The sequence below is a fragment of the Nilaparvata lugens genome, chromosome X (genome assembly GCF_014356525.2).
Source record: "Nilaparvata lugens isolate BPH chromosome X, ASM1435652v1, whole genome shotgun sequence".
NCBI lineage: Eukaryota > Metazoa > Arthropoda > Insecta > Hemiptera > Delphacidae > Nilaparvata > Nilaparvata lugens.
Genome location: NC_052518.1, coordinates 85,300,408 through 85,322,870, shown reverse-complemented (window position 1 = coordinate 85,322,870; position 22,463 = coordinate 85,300,408). Strand labels below are relative to the sequence as shown.

The 22,463-nt window shown below is 32.3% G+C and overlaps 1 protein-coding gene across 1 annotated transcript in view; it reads right to left on the bottom strand.

The window, feature by feature from the left end:
• LOC111045140 overlaps positions 1-22,463 on the bottom strand; it is a 192,677-nt gene that overhangs the window by 133,917 nt on the left and 36,297 nt on the right. The window contains exons 7-8 of the mRNA XM_039442087.1: positions 19,701-19,778; positions 17,639-17,731 (exon numbers count right to left, since the gene is read on the bottom strand). Of these exons, the coding sequence (XP_039298021.1) occupies positions 17,639-17,731; positions 19,701-19,778 (171 nt within the window). The remainder of the gene's footprint in view (positions 1-17,638; positions 17,732-19,700; positions 19,779-22,463) is intronic.

Sequence of the window (22,463 nt, the reverse complement as noted above, 5' to 3'; positions counted from 1 at the left end):
GTAGCCCTGCGCGTGAGTCGCTCCGATGTCGACTGCTCCTCACCGCGACTCACAGTAGTCGTGCGACTGAGCAGACGCGTGGTAACAGTGCGCACACCTCCACTGCGCATCTGTCGCTTACTTTCCTGACGTGAAGTCATCAGTGATGTGGCCATGTGCCGATCAGTTGTCACTCGATCCAACTCATCAGCTCCAGAACTAGCCCCGCCCCCCTCCACAAACAGGCGACCATTGTCGCTCCGCGAAAACCGGTACAGCGACATTGCCGCTCACTTCTTTTCGGATCACCCTTGTATTTTTTCCGTTCCAGTTATTTCTGTTCTCGAATTTCACTCACAAGTCGTAGGTAACACAATTCCGATTTTGGGAATCCCTGTGTAGTCAAAATAATTAATTTACTTATATTCACTCTAGCTTTCACAAGCATTCAGTCACATTCATACTGGGATGAATAAACTACAACAAACTCAGCTAGATCTATTTTCCTGTAGGTGATCTGCACATGAGCCATGGTGGATCTGCACATGGTGGAAAATTATGATAGTCAATTAATAGACCTACAACTAGAATTGGATTCTGAGCCACTAATAAGTGATTTAGAAACTCGTAGATGACTGAGTTTTGGAGCTAGCCACCCGTTTCAAGGAATAACAGAAAGCAAGAAAGAACACCTAAGTGATTAGATACGTTTTGGCTGCTAGGACAACCACTCCAGCCAATCATTTCATTATGAGTGTAATAGGTGAAGGAATTTGAAATATTGTGGTTAGGAGACTGATTCTCTACATGCTACAGCTAATTTGAAGGTCTTTTCTAATTCACATCCAAAACTTTCATATTTCCCTAAAAATTAGAACACCTTCTGGTGAATGATAAACTGATAATACTCTTATCAGAATGACCTACCTATTCTTGAGTAGCAATTAAAATAGAAGTGGCAGTTTTTTATCATTTGCAGCGATAGGAAGAGAGGGACTCTTTGTTTAGTTTTCCTCTCCCTCCCACAACCGCAAAATACTATTTTTCTCAGAAGATCCGATTTTATTTTAGAATTCTCCTCATATAGGACTGTTGATAATAAAATACAGAGTAAACAATTGACAATTTTTGGAAACTGATTGCTAATTTTTCAGCTATAGACCATAACCACACATAGGATTACAGCAAAAGAAGTATCAATTTATATTGCTGATTATATTATCAATCGAACTCAGAAAGGTTGTTTTAGTTTCAGCTTCGGAAAACGAATTCCCCAAGTATTCTCAGTTTCACTTCAATTAAGAAATTATCTTTTCGCTTGTTGGTAACGGCTCGCCTTTCAGTTAGATGTGTAACAATTTGTAGCGATGATGTCACTCGGCTCAATGCCATGATGAGACAAATGCCTCATGCCTGATTCCATCACAGATTGATTTCAAAACTCCACTACCAAGGACTATCATGTTTTCTGTCATTAAATCGATATTTCAGGATTGCATTCTATATCGCAGACTACTAACTAAACAATGATGCTACGCTAAAAAAACATTAGATGAAGGTCGCCATGAACAAATAAAACATGATTAGGGAATAGGAAAAAACCTAGATTATTAAATCTGCAGAAATATAGTTTTTTTTAGCAGCTGACATAGTTTGAAACAAGCAAAAACCTATTACAACTAACTTTCTATAATAATGATTGGAACTGGTCAAGGAAATTTTCAAACTAAATAGTGTTTTTTTTTATAAGACTCAACCTTCACATAAACTGAGGATGAAAACAAACGTAGGGCGCCATAAATTCAAATTCCAACACACCCAACCATGGATCACAATTAATTATTGAGAAACGACTTTCTTTGCCACTGATATAAGACGCTCAAAACTTTCTGATTCTGTCACTCAAAATTTCTATGAGTCGCTCAAGGATTTCTTAAACTGCGAGTATTTATAACACAATTGAAAGCTAATGAATAATCTACGAATGTCACTACACAAAAATATTTGTCCAGGTCGGTAATAGAATCCGATACCGTCTGGTTATCAAGTAACTTATTCAAAAGTGGACCAAATTTTAATTGAAACAAAGTTTTTTTGAAATTTAATAATTTGTTAGTCTAATCGAAGCCAATCCTATGCATTGGTTAAATTATTGAATACCAAATATTATAATGAATTATGTTTTGTCTAATCGGTAGAAGTCGGAAAAGTTACAGATTGTAGAGCACAGCACGTTTCAAGGGGTTGGTAGTAGCATAAATAAAAATAGAGAAATTTAGTACCTATGTTTTCTCTATGATAGTAAGTAGTAATAATATAATTTTAACAACTTAGAGTCAATTGCACAGTTAAATCTTAAACTCCATTGAATCTGCTGGTAGCTCGAACTCAAAATTTAACTACATTATATCAAACGTGACTTGATGTGGATTAATCCAGTTTAAAATGAAATTTCGTTTAAACTGACACTGTGTAAACGGCACTTAGTATATCACATTCAGAGTACTTTTCATTTAAACGATATTTATCCTAAGTAGGACTCATCCATCAAGAAGAAGCACATAAAAACAGTTTGACTAAAAGGTGTTGAAGCTTCTTCTTCACTCCAGTCTTCCAAAAAAGGAACTAACTAAACAACAGATGGGGCAAAGAATCTGAGAGAGTGAGACAGAGAAACCGGAAGATCTGCATCGACGGAAGCAGGTTAGGTCAACGATTGAAATAAATTATTGGCTAGCCCTGATTGAGTTGTTCATATTAAATTTTACATGTGAATTTGTATTTGTATTTAAATTATCAGAAGCATCCTTGACCCAGAGATCGGAGATTCTAATATGATTCGACGATTCTCTAAGGATGAACTTCAAAGACTCAGTTTTGACATTCTAGGATAAAAACACGGTCAATATTATCTTGAATATCATTCTGTCCCTGTTCATCTCATGTTGAGTGGTAGACTAGTAGAGTGGTATATTCGAGGTTGAGTGGTAGAGAGGACTTGAAAGTCCTAACTCCGCCTGACAAAGAAGTTTTTTCATTTCATTTCATCTCAACCTGAATGTTTCGGTTCCACAATATTTTATAAAAAACGATCACCTCGAATTTAATAAGCAACAAATTTATTTAAATAAACATCTGAAACAATGTAAAAAACTGATTTTGGAGAATTCTAAAATAGGAGCGTCTTATAATCCAAGTGAGCTAGCTAAGCTAGCAACAAAATGAAATAAGTCATTCATTGCTATGATCGTCCTTTCTTTAATAAATTGTAAATGTATTCAGAGATGTAGTGGAATTTTTTTATGATGAAATAGGAACACTACATGTTGTCTTTTTTCTAGAAATGTTCCAGTTTTATAAAACCCATAGAATGATGATGCCTTGAGCATCGAAGACCTGTATTTTGGGAAAATGGAACATCTCTAATAGAAAATACAACATATTTTGTTTTTATATCATGTTATTTTACACAAACTAGACGATTTTCGGAAAGGTATGTACCGTATACTGGATCTTAAAAGAGTAGGGTATTCTATGTTCCCAACTAAAATATCATTACTGTTTATGTATATTGAGGAAATGTATTTATTTTGGATTTTGCATTTATGGAGATTTAGTATTATGTAATTGTGAAGAGAATTAAAATGTAGCTTCTGTGATCGGAAAATAAAGTTGACTTTATACACATGTCTTATAGTTCAATTGAGGTGAAAATTGAAACTAATCTTTACTACGGTACTCCACTCTTCTCCCAATCTAAAACTCATTGTTCACTGCAGCCGGCTCATTGTGGATAGCGTTTCTGTAGCTAAAACACTAGTAGGAATAATTTTGAAAAGAACGAGCGTGTCTAGTGTCGCCTGGTAAAAGTGGAATAGCCATCAAAAAACGACGGACAAAAAATGCGCCGGTGATCCTGTAACCTCGTTCAAGGAAGCCAAAGAAGAAGGAGATAAGAGCAAGAAGGAGACAGGAGGAAGAGCTGAGAGAACAGAACAACTTTCGTTCTGGTAGAGTTCCACTTTTGCTCGATTACAAAGGCAGAGCTTGCTGCAACCGGTTCAATTGAAAATTGCCGGCATATCTGAAGATAGACATTTCACTAGACACACCCTTCCTTATCCGTATCAGCAGCATTATCATCACAAGCATTCTTCATTTCGCACATCCTAGTCTCAGTTACAATCCAAGATTGAGTATCCAAATTACATTATCAAATTACTTGAAATTGAGTTGGGAGGTGAGCGGAAAGGAGGTTTCTAATGCCGTACTGACTTGGTCGAGTAAGTGATATAGTATATAGTGCTTAATCAGATACAGAGAAAACTATGTAGTAAGTCATAGATTTAATACAATGTGGATACACTATACACTATAGAAAGATTCCTGATTATGCTAAATTATCAACAAACCAATAAATCGTTTGTTTGTTTGTTTGTATACAATCAACTAAAATAATACTGAACACTGATTATTGGTTTTATCTCCACCTCATTTTCAGATTGTTATTTTATAATTTTGATAAAATATTTTCAACGATTTCATGCTGGTAAATTGGTGAAAAAATTCTAATATTATAGTTTCATATTATTGTTTCCACATAACAGCCTGTTAACATTTTTCAAAACCGAAATTGAGTCACTCTCGTTATTTTAATCCTCGATCCAAATGAGCTTCATTAAACGGAATTACTTCAAATCAAAATATAATTAATTTATGGAGTTATAATATATATTTTTTTAAATTCATTTGTTGATGAATATTTTTCTAGGACATACTTGATTTTTATCTATTGTGTCGATATAATTCAATTTTAAAGACAAACTTTCCTACTGATTTGGAAAAGAACTACAGAGAATTTGAATTAATAAAGTCTAACTCTACACGAGTGATCTTTACCGTGTTGAGCGCGAAAGAGACTGATCTGATATTGAAAAATTTCTTGAGTAAGAAGTATGACTTTTTAAAGGAATATTATTGACTCAAGTTTCGCAAACTTACAAGTTGGTTAAGTGAATTTGAATTTTCCACATCAAAAATAGATTAAAGGTGGATTGTGGTCGGGAGTCTACTGAATAAAATGCACTTTCCTCATAGTAAATAGTACAAACCGTAGGCAAGCAAACAGTAGTACTCTTAACAAATTGGTCAACAATATTTGTTTGTATTTTACAAGGAGGAGAACACGATAGAGCATTATCATTCATCTTATTAAAAAGTTATGACTGTTCCATTGGGTATGAGCATTTTCAAAATAGAGCATAATCCAAATAAGCAATATCTAGTTGCATCATAAAATAAGAATCATGTTATTTACTGAATAAAATTAGCCTTTGATAGTATTTATCATAAATTAAAGGACAATCAAAATGTCAATGTCAGACAGTAAAGGTTTTTCTATAAGCAAACATCAAATAATCTGAATATTTTTCAGCAGGACTAAAATTCAGCAGAGTTTTCAACAGGAATACCACAGGACTAAAAAAAAACAAACCATTCAGACAAACTCAACATAGAATGATCATTAAAAATTAACTGAACTAATTTTTCAAGATAAGATAATATCAGATAATTTAATGGGGACTCATTCATACAACAATCACAGAACAGAAGTACTCAGCAAAATTGAAACCATACCCAAAACATCCAACACTTCACTATAACTATTCAAGAGTTGTTTCGATAGCACAAGGATGGAACGGATATTGGAAATCACTTTCCTAACCACATAAATAAAGCATAAACACTGTTATTGGCGTTGTTGATGTTCGTTGACTAAAGGCACGCCGACCAACTGACACATTCATATTAAAGGGACCGTGAACCCACACAAACTCAGTAGAGAACTCGCGGGCGGAAAAACGCGTTTGCCCACTCTCGAAGACGTCCGTTCAACAACTGACTGCAGGCTGCTGGCAACCAATGAGAAGCCGATAAGCAACAGGTGGTAACACTGTTACCAACATGACGCCGACTAAAATCTCTTCAGGTAACCGAGACTTCACTTGTACAGGTACAGAGTATTCTGTATCATAGGTTCAATTGTGCGGTGCCAGCACGATGAATAGATAGAGAAGGAACTGACTTGTTTTATTCATTGCTCAATGCTAAGTGAAGTACACATTGTTCCTAGCTAGATCCTAGGCTGCTTGTTCCCAAACATTAATAAATGTTTGACTGAATAAAAACTAGAAACTAAGTAAACTAGATTATGACAAACAACTATTGCTTCACCGATTTGTAGAAGATTGTAAAAACTGAATGAATGTAAAAGGAATTCATAAATTGCAAGCTGAAACTCTTTATAGAATTAATTATGACTGTTTGTTGAGGATTTTAGATGATAAGTTGCATTTAAAACTTCCAAGACATAAATGCAAAGTCGTTCCTATACTTGTGTGTTTTTTAGAGTTCCAAGTACAGTAAATTAATGTGAAAAAATTATATAAACATCAATGTTTTACAAAGTGGACGAAATGAATTTAATTCACAAGTATATGAAAAAATATTACTAAACTGTTGACTGCTTTCAATGAACTAGGTATGATGGAATCATACTTCCATACTTCGTTATTTAACTTTCTTCATTTATGTTCTGAATCACAAGAGCCTATTAAAACTACATATAACAGAGTGTTGGAGAATTGGAGGAGATATATTTAGTATGAAAGGGACTGACGATGAGGATATTTTGAGATTAATCTGTTTGTAATTATCATTCGTTCTGAATCAAGACACTATAAGAACTAGGTAATAGAGTGATGGAGAATAGGAGAAGATTTATTCAGTATGATAGGAATTGAAGATGAGGATATTTTGAGATTATTCTGTTTCTAATTATTATTCTATAATGTAATAATTATGTTTTAATTTTCTCTCCATTATTTCTTTTTTTTCCCATCGCAGTCCTTGATAACGAAACAATTTCCACGAGAACATTCTCACTCCATGATACGCTAACCTTCACCGTCATTCACAAATATGAGACCTAGGTCTACATTAGCATTATACATCACAGCACTGATAAAGTAAGAAATTGGTGAAGGCAATTGGTGAACACCAATCAACTAACACTTTTTCTAACTAAATTGCTCATTATTCTGAAGCACGCTAATCTCTAATCACTTCGACATTCGCTGCCTCAAGCAATTGGGCTTGTTCCATTTGTAGCATTCTTCTCTAAAATAACTACTTAAATGTGGTGTGAGAGAGTGAGAGGATTCAGCTCGTTAAGGTAGAAAGGCGATAAAACTGGTACAAAGTTCATCAAATATGAATTAGATATTTGGTTCAAAAGCAGAAAAATAGAGCATTTGAGTGATGTACGTACTGTATCTAGTTGAAATGCAGAAATAGGACACCCTAGAATTTGTTACGTATAAAGTATGTTAACAAGATTTTTACATCCTTATCCTTACGGGTATTCGATTCGAATGAATGCAGTGGAAACTACATATGAAAAATACGGTCCATTTATTTTCCCTCCATAATGTTTCAAATGGTTTAACTAGGGACGCGAAATGAGGTGGTTTATACTAACAACTCCATATAGATGTAACACGTTATTCAGCCAAAAAGTAAACTCGCTATTTTAGTCGCACGATTTAAGAGATTTCTATAATTAAACTGGTGACAAAAATGACAATATATGTTTGGAGAACATTACTGATCACCACAGACGTCGTCATCACTTTTTAATATATTTTGTCGCAATTGAGTTTCCAATGTGTATAAGTTTGTGTAAGAAGAGGATTTACACAGAAACCATGATTTGAGACATCTCATGATAGATGTTCAGTTGAAACTAGCTGTTCAGTTGTGGAAACCAGCCACAGCACTAAATGAGTAAGTGAATGTTCTATGTTGTATGAGGAATCAAATAGAGGTTGAGGATTCATATCGAAGGGATTCGGATGAAACCAATGAGAAGGATCTTTTCAGTTAATTTTCTTCAAACCCCTATTTTTGACATTACTAAAATAAAGTTAGCAAAACTATTGACCACAAGCAACAGGTTGATTCTCTGTTCTCTTCACCACACAAGACCTCAGAATTGATTCCCATCCAGTAATTGTTTTTTCACAACCCCACCTTAAAACCCACGCCTGTTTCAAAATTTATACATCCACAATGAAAAAAAGCAATTCCATTGAAGTCGGCAAGGTTCGGTCACTTCTTCAAGGACAAATAATTAGCCAACAATCTACCGCCATGTGTGCTGTGTTTATTTGATTAATTTAAATTGAAGGAGTTTTGAAGGTTTGATGGAGAATGGGACCAGTCAAAAATGGCTGTGAAATTTTACCAAAACTCAAAAGAAGTTGATTAAAGCTATTGTATTGTTAGATGACTTGCATAGTTGGCAGCCATGGTAAACACCCGTTAAGAGTGAAGAGAGAGGGGAATTAGTGATAAAATAGGAGGAAGAGAGAGGGCATGAAGATGACGACACTTGAACAGCTCTGATGCAGAATCGAATACGAAGCAATAACGACATTTTTCCGCGACAACTGGTAAGAATTTGTACTGAGACAACGGAGGAGGTGGAGAGGTATTTAGGAAGGAGGAGGAGGTGGAGAGGTATTTAGGAAGGAGGAGGAGGTGGAAATGTATGAGGTATGAGATAATAGAAGACAGAAGTGCTTGGACGCCGCCGTTCTGCCATTAGCCGTACATGGTCATCTCGCCGGTGTTTATTTAGCCTTGGCCCACTCCTTATGCCCCATGCCTCTCGCTCCCATGCCACATGCCTTATGCCTCGTCACTCATACCTTGATTCATCGCCTCCGCAATATATTCAATTCTATCTGCCCATCTATCGCAGGCCTATCCTACTCTCGATTTAGTTATTTTATAGTTCAGTTTCTTCAATAGGACTAACCTATCGTAGGCCTATCCTGCTCTCGATTTGGTTATTTTATAGTTCAGTTTATAAATGGGACTATCCTATTGTAAGCCCATCCTACTCTCGATTTGGTTAATTTATAGTTCAGTTTTTGGATGGGACTATCCTATCGTAGGCCTATCCTACTCTTAATTTGGAAATTTCATAGATCTGTTGATACCTGCGTACAGAAATGAAATTGGAAGACACACTAATATACCTAACACAAAAAGGAAATCATTATTAATATGGAACTATATAGTTTCTAATAATGTCTTTGATGGGTAATATTAGCTCAATCGCAGCAAGTGTGAATGGAAACAAACCAGTTATTTTTAACATTTCCGCACGAAAATATGGCAGAAGTGAACAGACACACGTACTTTCTCATGAGTAAGTCTGTACTATATAACTTCTATCCCTGAAATGAAGTTTCATTGGTCTTTCAATAAACTAAGGGCGAGACCATTTAAAGCGTTTTTCAGGCGTTTTTAGCGTCTGAAGGGCAGGAAGCTCTACGATTTGCTGATTGGGTTGGCGTCTGGAAAACCCCCTAATATGGTCTCGCCCTAATTCATGCACTAACGTCTTATCTAGCTTCCATTCGCGAATAGACCATAGCATAGTCTATCGTCTTTTTTAACAAAGTTCTCAATGTGTAATAGTAACCAGTATCTGGGAACATGATTGGTAGGAAACTTCAGTTCTCACTTGCAAAGCTCTTTTTTATAAATAAGTTGAAAATTTTACAGTAAAAAATTTAAATACATTTTATAACTTGAGCACAAAACAATTTTTTAATGACAACCAACAAGAAAATCATAAATTGACTTTTCAAATTCTAATAAATCTTTCAAATACATTATTATGGTTTCAAGGCATACCTCTCACAATCCTATTTTGTTTGAGATACAGCTTGAGATTTGGCTAGTCTCCCAAAACCAAATAGCATTTCAATTAACAGATATGGATTGGAAAAAAATTTTGTTTTAGTTTAATAAGGAACGATACAACAGCCCTTTCAACTTATTTGAAGGACAAATACAAGACTTGAGAATACAGGGATAGCCTAAAGTTGCAATATTTAATTAGAGCAAGTTATGGGACAGAGGACCAATCAGCAATTAAATTAAGATCAGTTTGAATGAATAAGTAGATGAAACTGGATAAAAGTTATAATAGAAATTTAAAATGATAATTTCAAGCTTTGGAGAAATATTGAACTTGACAGAGAATTTATAACCCATTAGAATGTTACTTTAAATACAGTTTGAAAAGTGCGCTAACAATAGAAAAAATCGCTGTTTTCTAAAATGTATGTATTTGTGGTTCAATTTATTCACCACGGATGTCCAAATAAATAATTGTTGAATTGATGAAAATATTCAAACTTTTCAAATTCAAATTCATTCTTAATTTGGTCTAATAATCGAACTTCATAATAGGCCTACTTAAGTAATGCAATTCAAATTTATATTGAAATCATTTTAGCTTTTCTGTCAAGCTGAAAACGTTTTATAAGTAATCATCCTGCAGATCCAATGTGGGTAGATAGATTTTACATAAAAATTAATAAATCAAAGTACCCTTTTTAAACAAATATTTTTATTATTCACAATATGTTTCAGCTTTAAAGCAATTATCGCTTGAAAATGGTTTTTTTAGCTGAAACATGTGAATAGAAATATATATTATAAAAAGGGTACATTGATTTTTTTAATTTGTAAGTAAATACAAGAAGCCCTAATTAGAGAGTGAACATAGAGTCACATGTCTTTATTCTCACACTTTATGGGTTGTAAGTGTTGTGGATCAAGTTGAGGTAATGAGAGAGAGACCCTCCTATTCCATTCCACTTGACCCACGAAAAAGAGAGAACCAAAAAGCAAAATAAATAATTAGGTACGGTATCTACGGTATACATAATAACCCAGAAAAAGTAAATTCCCCTCATCAAATGACTTATTTGATTTGCATAGCACACAAAAGGAAAGTGTGAATTTAAACAAAAAAAGTCAACTTATGAACTTACTTCAGCACAGTTTCCAATAATAATTCAAGCGGAAATTGAGTATAATTAACAGCAGCTAAATTACACGGTGGTTAAAGCAATTGAAACGTGCCTCATATGACAGAATGATAATATAGTGGCGTTTTAAAAGTCACGCCAAATATTCTAGCCACAGGCTAAATGCAATAATTGAAATGTTACACCGGCAACATTCAAGTGAGAACGACCTCAAAAGGCCAGCTTCAGCACATTGAGCGCTATCTAGCAGTCAAACACCGAACTTTCTTAAAATTAACTTAAATGAAGTGAAGGCTACAGCAAAGGAGCATACTGGAAAATTATATTCATAAAGTTTACGGATTTTTTTTATAAATAGTACATTATCTCAGAGCAATATAGTTCAATGCGAAGATTGATACTAATAACTTTTAAACAAAAATATAAAAGTCCAATTCGCAAATCAAACTATTTACAAGATCTAATTCACTCACCATTCTTATTTCTGCAGTACTATACATTTGATTGTGATAAATTTGGAATAATAATTTTAATCGTATTTGTATTTGAATGGCTTAATTACATATCTGACGATGTGAGACACTCACGTAACGGACTATCTACCAATAAAAATTGATACAAAATATTTTGTACTGTTACTCTCATTTTTGTATGTATCATTCTGGGAAATGAATTGATATGATTTGATTTGTCTATTTGGACATTTTCAATGCAAAACATTAAAAAAAAGGAAATTTGCTTTATGGCACATGATAATCAGAATTGCATTATTGAATTGTTAATAAGAACATATATTTCAAATTTCAATATGTGTACACTATATTGTCATATGATATATAAAGTACACTATTCATACTACTCAATTAAAGCAAGCAAAAAATAATACTGATAAGAAATAAATTTGAAGTCTACAATATCCTAACTGAGCTGAGTCCCATCCTTATTACAAATTAATGACCAGTAAAATTGTTTTCAGTTTGAAAAGTTAATAGAAATTTTAAAAAATGAGATAAGAAGACAAAGAAGCAATATTAGACAACAAACAAGCTATCATGGATGTTGAGAAGTTTTGAAAATTTAAAACCATTTACAGAGATTGTTGTGTTCTAATCATCAACAAGCAACAAGCAGATTACAGAAAAACTTGAAGTTTTAAATTTTGCATTCCGATGAATATTCAATACTTGAATAGATTTGAGAAAAAAATCTTAGGTTTACACTTTATAGAATGTAACACTCTCTTTAATAGTGGGGGATAATTTAGTACACTTATTACGTTATAAGTTAATTAGATCATACAATGTAAAAAGAAACTAAGAAAAACTAATGGAGTTTCTATTGTAATAAAACTTACTGGGGTTGGTCAGTAATAATTTTAAAATAAAGACCACTTTACTCACAACGACCCATTAATTTGACTTATAACCCACACAAATACTTCACTTTGTATCCAACTATTATATCCAATTACATCCACAATAAAATATACATTAACGCCTACAGACAAATAGAACAATATAGGACAATATAGCAAAGATAATTCGTTTTTGATTATTGGATAAAGAGAAGAGGTTCAATTCCATGTTTCTATGGTATTCTAAACAGGAGAATTAAGTAATTTTCAACAATTAAACGCCTTATGAACAAGAGCAAGATCAGCATGAAATAGTGCATAAAATTATAGAAAAAAGAAAAAATGTATGATTATAAGTTTTGAATAATTGGAGCAAAAACTTGAGTCATGACAAGACATCTTATTTGTTTTCCTACTCCTTGAATAGTATTTGTAGGGTTCAATTGATAAATTACTGTTATTTTGGTCAGCTGATTCAACTTATCTGAGCAAGACTTATTGATTTATTGATCAAATTTGAGCATAACTAATGATGCCAAGGTATATTGACAATTCCAAAGTACATTAAAAGAATAACTTATGCATGTGTCTTACAATTTTATTCAACTAATCAATTAAGGAAAATAATCCCACTAATAAGCATCCTATTTTGATTCACCAATTCATTTAGTTCTTCTCATTTATCACATGCACTACAATATTATATACCGGTAACTTAATATTAGGAACAATACTGGAAGTGATTTTCATCTTGATTTTTAAAAATCTGAAGTAGCCTCATCTACTGATTTCACAAATTGGCTTGATAGTTTATAAGATACGTTAAGAGGTAAGAGGGTGTTTAATAAAACGTTAAAAGATCAACGCTAAGATTGGATGTTAGAAAACTAATCATTTTTAATCGTAAGAATCTGAATAGTTTCAATGGAGTAGTTGAGGAAGATCTTCAACAGAGTTTTATGTAAAAAAATGAATGAATATTCAAATCTTGGCTACAAAATATAAAACATTGAAAGTGGAATTTTAAATGATGTACTTGAAAGCTAAGTGCCATTGGGCAATTTCAATTGAATACTTTAATGATTGGTTATAGGTGTTGGCAGAAGATAACAATTAATGCATACGTGATGTGTATACAGAATGTGGGATTTTTAGAGTAATAATATTGATTAATGGAGAATGCTTCATACGATTGTTGAGGAAGAATCTATGAATATTTATGTCAGTATGTAACTTTAGTAAGTATTCATAAAGTGTACCACATCAGTCATTATGTAACTCACTTATGTGTATGCAAATAGGCGATTAGTACTAATAAAATATAAAATCAATTTGATACATTCTAGTGTGGAATCTATCAGTGATTTATTTGTTTATAAGAGAATATTTTCTTCAATAACAGAGAAATATTTTATGTGAATTGAGAAAATGAATAATAATTAGGTTGTGATTGTGTTTGTCAATTTCTGCTGCTCATCAATAATATAAATAATATAATGTGTTATTAAGACATAAATAACTTCCCAAACCCTCAAACTTCAATTACAATACGTGAAAATTCAATTGAAAATTCTTCTTTGCAGTATTTCCTTAAGAAAAAGTTTATTATACAAACATCCTATACATTTAGGAATAATCATTGGTTTAAATCTTTTGCTAAGAAATACAGTAGGATAATTGTTACTTTTTTCCTGATATTAACCTCAAGATAATGTCAAGCATAAAGATAGGGAACAAATTAAAAGCTCAAACATGTCGAATTTTTTTCTACAAATACACATTAGAGCTGCAAAATTGATTTCCCTTCCTCAAACATAGTGCCATCAATCACATTGAATTACTACCTATAATCTATAATAATATGTAAAAGCAAAACTAATAAACATTTGAAAGAATTCTAGTTTGAAAAAATATAGTTTAGAAAATCGTGCGTTCCAAATTCGAAATTGAATTCTGATTATGAGGAAATGGATGAAAATACTAGTTTCCAAAATTTCAAATTCATGCGATGGAATTAAATTCTGATTTTGATGAGAAGAAAATGATAATTAATTATTTCCTAATATATTTTCTAATATAAATTGATAAAAAAGGGGAGCGAAGAAGAAAAAGTAAGCTGCCAATTCATAAACAGTACTTACAAAAAGTCTTTAATTATTGAAGTAATTATAATTAAGAATACTTTAAAGTAGTAAAACTAAGCATCATCACCAATAAAAGAAACTCATAACAGGGACTTATATTTTAACGGCATAAGGATTTCACAAACATTCCACTGAAATTTTAATTTAAATTTGATTGTAATTAACGAGCTCCATTAATTGTTGTTCTATTTGATGATTTGGGGAGCTGTATACATGAATCCTGAATTACAATCAAAAACCAACTAAGTGCTACCAGATGAGTGATGATGTCAGTGAAAAGAACTCTCTAACACGTATCTTAAAATATTATCAATAATTGAAGGTACTAGTAGATCCTAAATTAATTCTCTAAACAAGACAAAATTTCCCAGAAGAGTGATTCTGTTTTTACATAATTAAAAATTAAATTTCCATTCAAAGTATCAATGAAAACTAGATTGGAGTACACCTCGTTTGCTTGTGATACTATTAGTAATTTCTGACTCAATAATGTTCACTCAGTAAAGGAGGATTCCCACATATCAGTATCAGTGACGGTGTCCGGTACAGTGAGAATATTATTCGCCTAACTTCTAATGTGACTATTCATACTCGTTCTGCCGGGCAGAGTGAGAATAGTTCCATTAGAGCTCATGGGAATTATATTTTCGTGTGTCTCTGATGCCGAAATGTGGGAATTCGCCTTTAATTGTACTTCAAAACGTTTAATTTCACCCAAACAATGTGTTCCTTGTATCTCTACTTAGAACAAGTTTGAAATTACAGAATTACCATTCACGCATAACTTCAAGCCATCTATAATATAATAAAGGAAAGAATTGGCTTATAGGGATAGGATATGCACGAATGACGCATCATCACCTCTGAACTATTCAACTGATTAACTTGAAATTTTTCATATAGATTCTTGATTTACCGAGGATGGTTATAGGCCTATTTTAAACTCTTCAAGATTTCAGTAGGCTAAGTTTTCAGTTTGTCAAGTTTTCAATTAGGCCCTTGCGGAGCAATGGCTTACCTGCTAGTCTTACATAAGAACAACGCTCTTGTACAGTATTTCTATTCCAATATCGCGAACATTTAAGAATTACAAACCCCCATCAAGAGATCAAATCACTCAATCCTAAATACTTTGTGAAACCGCATCAAATGAACTGCATACTACATTATCTACTCTCCTTTTTAAATCAAGTTGAATAATACTATTATTAAAATTCTAGACTCCTCTGTTCTTTTGTAGTTTTAAATCGAATATATTATATTACCTCAATACTACAGAAATGGAGAATTACTAGAGTATTTAAGTGCATCTGTGCTACATCCTTTCATATGGTGCAAAATACACAATACAATGTATATGATTCAATAACGGCGAAAGAAGTACCAAAGAGGAATATTTCAAGAATTACCGAAGATTATTGGACAGCAAGGTTTTTTTGGAAATTAGAGGAAATTGCTTTTCTTAATAATCAATAAAATGTTGATTCGTGATAGTTTGACACAAAGTGATTGTAAGTGATTGATTACAATCTGATCAAAAGGCACATCAAAAGCATAGGTGAGAGAAGGTCTTACCTTCTTCCATTAGGTGTACAGGATGTGCAATAGAAACAGAAACACAAAAAAGTGATGTAAGTGGGTGACGTTTCTACTCTAGAATTGATAACTTTTTACACTAATAGCCAGGTGATACCAATGCGTGTTCAAAGCTGAAAGCAGTTAGGAACTCAAAACGTTACGGTACATGAGACTTACATACTATACCCAAAAACTGAATTTTCTTCCACTAGAATTACTCATATCCTAATAAATTACTCATCAATTGAGTAACTCATTGGATTTTTGTATGAGAACAAAGATTTTAGACCAGATAATACCAGAACATATTACTTGATCATTTTCCAACTGTACATGAGATTGTCGACGTATATAGCAGTAGTTCAGAATAAATCATAGAAGACTATGAGAGGATAAAATTAATCCTCTATTCAACATTTAAATGAGAAGTTTGAGAAAATTCAGCCCTTCTTAACTTAGCATAACCTTAGTGGAATCCATTGAATATTCGGACACAATATCATATCATTCTTATAGTAATTTGCCTCTTCACGTTTAGAACTACAACTGTGATTCAGCATATAACTGACTAGCTTTCAATGTAGAAACGATAGCAAAATCTACGAAGATTTAAAACTGATCTGAATTTGAAACGAAAAATGATGAGCCACAAAAGTCGAATTAAGAAATAGCATAATGTTTGAGTTTTGAACGGAGGAGCACAGCCGAAATTCATGCAAATTTGAAAGTGACCTGAATCGATAAAACATGAACAGCAAGAGATGATCAGATGACGACTTAAAATGCAATTCAGAACCTGCCTAAATGGCGAAGAACAAAATTTATGCAAAGCTAGAAATTATCTGAATCAACAAATAACATGATTATGGTGATCATGATGATGATGGTGATCATGATGATGATGATGATGATAATCGAACCAAGTAGTCATTAAACGATTCCAATAGAGATGTGACATCGGGATGACAACATTATCAAAATATAACAAGATGAACAAAAAGCTTTAAATTTCTGAATAACCAGAATTTTGCATTTTTCAATAAATTCTGAATTTAAATTTTGAACAAACAATATTGCAAGAACATGATGAGATCATGAAAGGAGCATGAGGCACACAAATTGATAATTCGTCGAAAATAGATGGTTGATGGTTTTGATGGTTGAGAAGGTAGCATGATGAAAGAGTGTGATTTCATGTTTAATAAAGATAGAGACACCTTAAAGAATTTGCAAGGATGGAAGAAATGTATTGAACAGTGAATACACTTAGTCTTGGTCTATAGATGAAAAAATTGGATGAATATAAAAAAATAAGAAAATTTGGCATCAGGTAGAAGTAGATGATTAGCATTTACTTCATACACTTCATCTATTATCAATGCCATTACGGAACTACTAAATTGTGTAGATCTCCCACTACTGGGAAAAAATTTGAAAGTCTCATACTCGATTATACTTGAAGCTAGAGATGAAAATCATGAATACTTTGAACATTCCTAGAAGCAAACAAACGGCTTTTCCTATTTACTTATTTTAAACCCTTCCCATGCATTAAGAAAAATATCTTTTCAGCATTAGCATTTTACGAATACTGAAAAACTACGGTTTTATCTGGCCATAATTGAAAAATCTACTGAAATTAATTATTATTGTATGGGTGGATTCCCTACCTGGAAATGGAGGATGATGGTCCAAATCAGTCCCAGAGTAAGTTTCGGATTTCCGTCAACGATATCCTCGGCTCTGATGTTAACCAGCTTAATCTGAAATGTAAAATTTGATTCATCATGAATTTATTTCAAAACTCTACAATAGTTAAAATCAATGCAACGTATTCAAGACCTTCAATCACAATAATATATATTTCCATGTTGCTGTATTTGTTGTTATTGAGATAGTTGAATAGTCAATAGAAACCCTATTGATAATTTTCAAAAACTTATCAATGAATTATGAGGGTGTGTTCATCTTGAGAATGTTTTGCAGCCTCAACAACTAACACTGCTTTCATCTTCAAAGGATTTGATTAATCTAATTTTATTATTCAACAATAAAATTCCATGATTTTTCCTTCACTGATTTTCAATGATTTTTCAATTAAATCAATAATTTTTCCTTCACTTTATGATATTCGATTTACATAATAAGTTTATTGATAGAAAAAAGTAATAGAAGGCACTTATTCACGTCCATCATTCGTAATCTATTTCTCATGAATATCTCATTTTATTTCAAAGAATTAGTCATTAAATGAGGCTTTCATTGAATAAATTGAGTATACAAGTCAATTAAAATTTAATTTTAGGAATTCGTAGCAGAAATGATAAAAATAGTGAATTTATTTCACAAACATTCAAAACTCGCTTCCTGAATATTTAAATCTATATCTGTAAGAACGATATTCACAGTTTGAGATTTTACCAACAATAAAAATTTATCACAAAAGGACCAAGGATCACAAAAGGAGTGTTCTAAATCTGAAACGCCACATTTCAATACGAGTTAACAGCAGTAATAATAAGATATTTTTAGAATCTTTTATACTTTCAATGAGGCTCAAAATAAACTATTGATTATAATTAATTTATCATCACTTCTTCATCAACTGATAGTCTATTATAATTATTTCAATAATGATGTATCAAATCATTTCTTTTGAAAGACCTCTTGGGATTTTCCCTTAAATAACTTTAAACTAGCACATATTTAAAAAAATACTGGCATAATTTGTTTTCATAAGAGTCGTTGACTTAATATCGGCCGGATTCTTCATTTATGAAACAATTGTTCTATTACTAGGTAATGTAAAATGAAATTTAATATTTTTTTCAGCTGAACTAGCAGGAAAAGCTTGAACCACATCAGCAACCCAAGAATTATTAAAATATTTGTTTTCATTGCATAAATATGCCAATGCCCCAATTCAAGAAAATTGCAGTACATTTTTTTCTCAGATCAGTTAACATGGTCAATCTTGGCAATCTACGAAATAAACCACAATGTATTGCCACATTTTTAAATAAAGATTTACGTTATTTTCATAAACATAATATTACTTGTATGATCTGGTAAGCAGTGTTTATTCTTTAAATATCGTTATGAAATGAAATATGATTCTGAACTTTCATAACAACTGAGCAACTACAAATTTGTCCACACATTCATATTACTAGGTTAACTGTTAGTTGATTAAATGTAGAAAATAGGCCTACGGTAGGCTACTGTGACAGAAGTATGAAACGTGACTTTTAAAAGGCAGTTTCACCACCTCAGTCTATCTTTTTTTTCTATCTGCGGAATTGAATATTGTTCAAGACAGTCAACCTTAAAAGAAATAATTTCTTCAATCAAGCTAAATAAAGTTTCTTCACTTCTAATGAGCCAAATTGCAAACCATCCGCCCCATATACTTTCACATGTAAATTATCTATGAATAATATCGTTATATGTACACTTGCCAATGATTTTGAATCTCTCAACACTTTGAAAATGTAATTCATGAACTCACATATTACTCAGCTCGACAATAAATTTATGGGCATGGAAGATTGTCAATAGACTTATGATAATCATGATCTTATCATATCACCTAACAGATCATATAATAACAACACATCTGGTGTGGGAGGGAACTCACACTACTTTCCTTGCATTTTGTTTATCGATCTTCAACAACCAACAGTTTAAACTTTAATTCCATCAGTGAATTGAGAAACCAGATTTTCAACTTACCTTCTTGTACCTGAGAAAATCGAGCGCCATTTGCACGTTCTGCAACATGTGGAAACGCATCTTCCCCCGTTCTCTCGGCTGCAACAGATAAAATATTTCATATTAAAATTTAATAATTTCAATGCTACAAAACGTACCAATCCAATAATATTTAAATACAATAACCTTTGTTTATCCATATTTTGTAAAGAAACAATGTACAGGTGTTGAGCACGTGTTTTTGTGATGAATTATTTGACTATAACGTGTCTGGAGATCGACAAAGTTGCCAGTTAAACTTTCAAAGTGCCTAAACTTTCCAACACGCAACGTGCTCTGGTGTTGGACAACCGGTAGAAATAGGTTTTCATTGCTGGATGAAGTTGAAAACTATTCAAACTGCTTCCTTGCACACCATATTTTGTGTGGGACCAACGTTTCACTACATAACGTCTCAGACATATCTGTTAACCTAAGCTCTTCGATTTCTATATTGCCAAACTCGTGTGGATTGAATTAATAATCTTAACTGATGAAGTAATCGGATGATAATTTTATTAGCGAAGATAAAATGTAGAAACAAATTTTGTTGCTATTTGTTCCATAATAAATTCTTATAAAAACAATTGTATCAATATTTAAAGATGAATCCGATGAAAATTTACCATTTTTTCAATTAAAAACACAATTAAACAGGAAAACCTATTTATATTCTTTCAGGCAGATGAACTTATAACGATAATCGGTCGAATATCATAAATCTGTAAATTGAAAAGAATGTATAATAACTCTAAAACACTCAGAAACAATTTATTTAGAATAAATTATCTGAAATTAAGTAATTTCGTCTATTGTAATACTGGCTCATTTCCGATTGTATATCCATCAACTAGGAGCAAATTTAATTTTAAATCAGCTTACACTAAATATTCCTCAATTTAACAATATTTTTTAAAATGACATGTTGTTATTGAATGAATTGAGAGGCTATGGATGATAAAAATTATTCAAACTTTAAACCAATTCGAATATCATTCAAGGCCGCCAAATTCAGTTGTTGATGGAGAAATCAGGAGTGCAATAAGAATTCCACTTCATATTCTTGTGATTTTTTCACAAACTCTATTTTGACCACTGTGCTTAACAATATTTATAATATATGGATGCTGTGAAAAACAAAATATTTGTGAGATATGATATTCTATAATTATTTATTTTCTTGATTTTATCATTTTTTTTATTTTATTGATTTTATATGATTCTATTCATTTTCTCCATATTTATCTCATGATTTTATAAGAGTATGTATTTTTATAGGAAGGATATGGAAATTTGAACTTCAAAAAAATCTCATGTAATTTTTCAAATCTATTCTATGATGCATGCAGGTAAATAGAATTAATTTATCACAAAAGCGATTGACAAATTTTGATTGAAGCACATGGTTATGAAAATATTCAAATAATTTGGAACAGCATTAAAATAAAATGATGTTGAATATTCGTCATCACAAATTACAGACATTAATAATATAACATTGTAATATGCTACACTCACAAGTTTATCATTGAACAAAACAATTCTATCAACTAGTATGATAGTACAGTAGTTCATACTACTGCACTTCTATCTTATAGAATTTCAGGATAATTACATGTTTTCTTTCACACACTTCAATACACATTTATGTGACATATATGAACATCGGCGTGAGTATGCCTGTGTAGAAATGCATTTTAATAATGAAAAAGCTATTTCAGTGTAGCTAATTATTTTTATGATGCTTCGCATCATGAATTTTTCAAATTTAAATTACACATGAAACGTTTCAGATGACAAAGTAAAATAGCTCTATAATTTTAGATGCTGCTTGAGTAGCTGTAATCAGAAGTGGGATTCCTGCTCTATAAGTTTAATCCTCGTTCTATATCAAAATTAATCATGGAAGTTTTGAAGGAATTGGATAGGCTCTTGTACTTTCACCTCATCAAAAATAATAACTTATTTTATGAGAAGTCTCATGAGGTATAAAAAACAAGCTACTTACGATTAGAGGCTGATCAATCAACTCTGAGGTCTTCAAACATATTTATCTCTCAGTTTCAAGATCTGGAAGCCTCTTCTATTGATAAATGCATGAAAACTTTTGAGATTTTATAAAAAATCAGAGGAAAATCTCTAAATTTAGTAAAGTAATAGTTATTACTGGAAAATACAGGATTAAATTAGAGTTTCATAATTAAAATAAATCGTTCAATTTATAATTTGACTTGTCAGAAGTCATCAAGACTCTCCTATCTGAATTAATGCAGCGCATTACTAAAGAATACAAATGAACTATGCAATTTTTCTAAAGCAATAAATTTGAATATGATGAAGACAGATGCCCTGGAAGATAGATGGAGGTTAGAGGTTGGAGGATTCGGGTGAGTAGTAAGAACACATCTGTCGACTCTACAGCTCCATTGATCTGATTAAGGCATTCGACCAGGCTGAATAGTCCCCTGATTAATCCCCAGCAAACTAATTACATGCATTATTTATGGCCATATCGTTTGATGCACTGTCAATTAAAGGCCGGGAGGCGCCCACGTATAACGTTTCCAACTATATAAATCTGAATCAATTTGTTTTTTAAATGGATAGTCTGGTCAAGAGACGCCTAGCAATGAGCTAGCTTTCAGTGCCAACATTCATGAAAGAAAAATGACCTACATCAATCGTCTACAAAATAAGACTCGACGTCTACAACATTTAAAAATTCAGACCAAGTTCATATTTCAA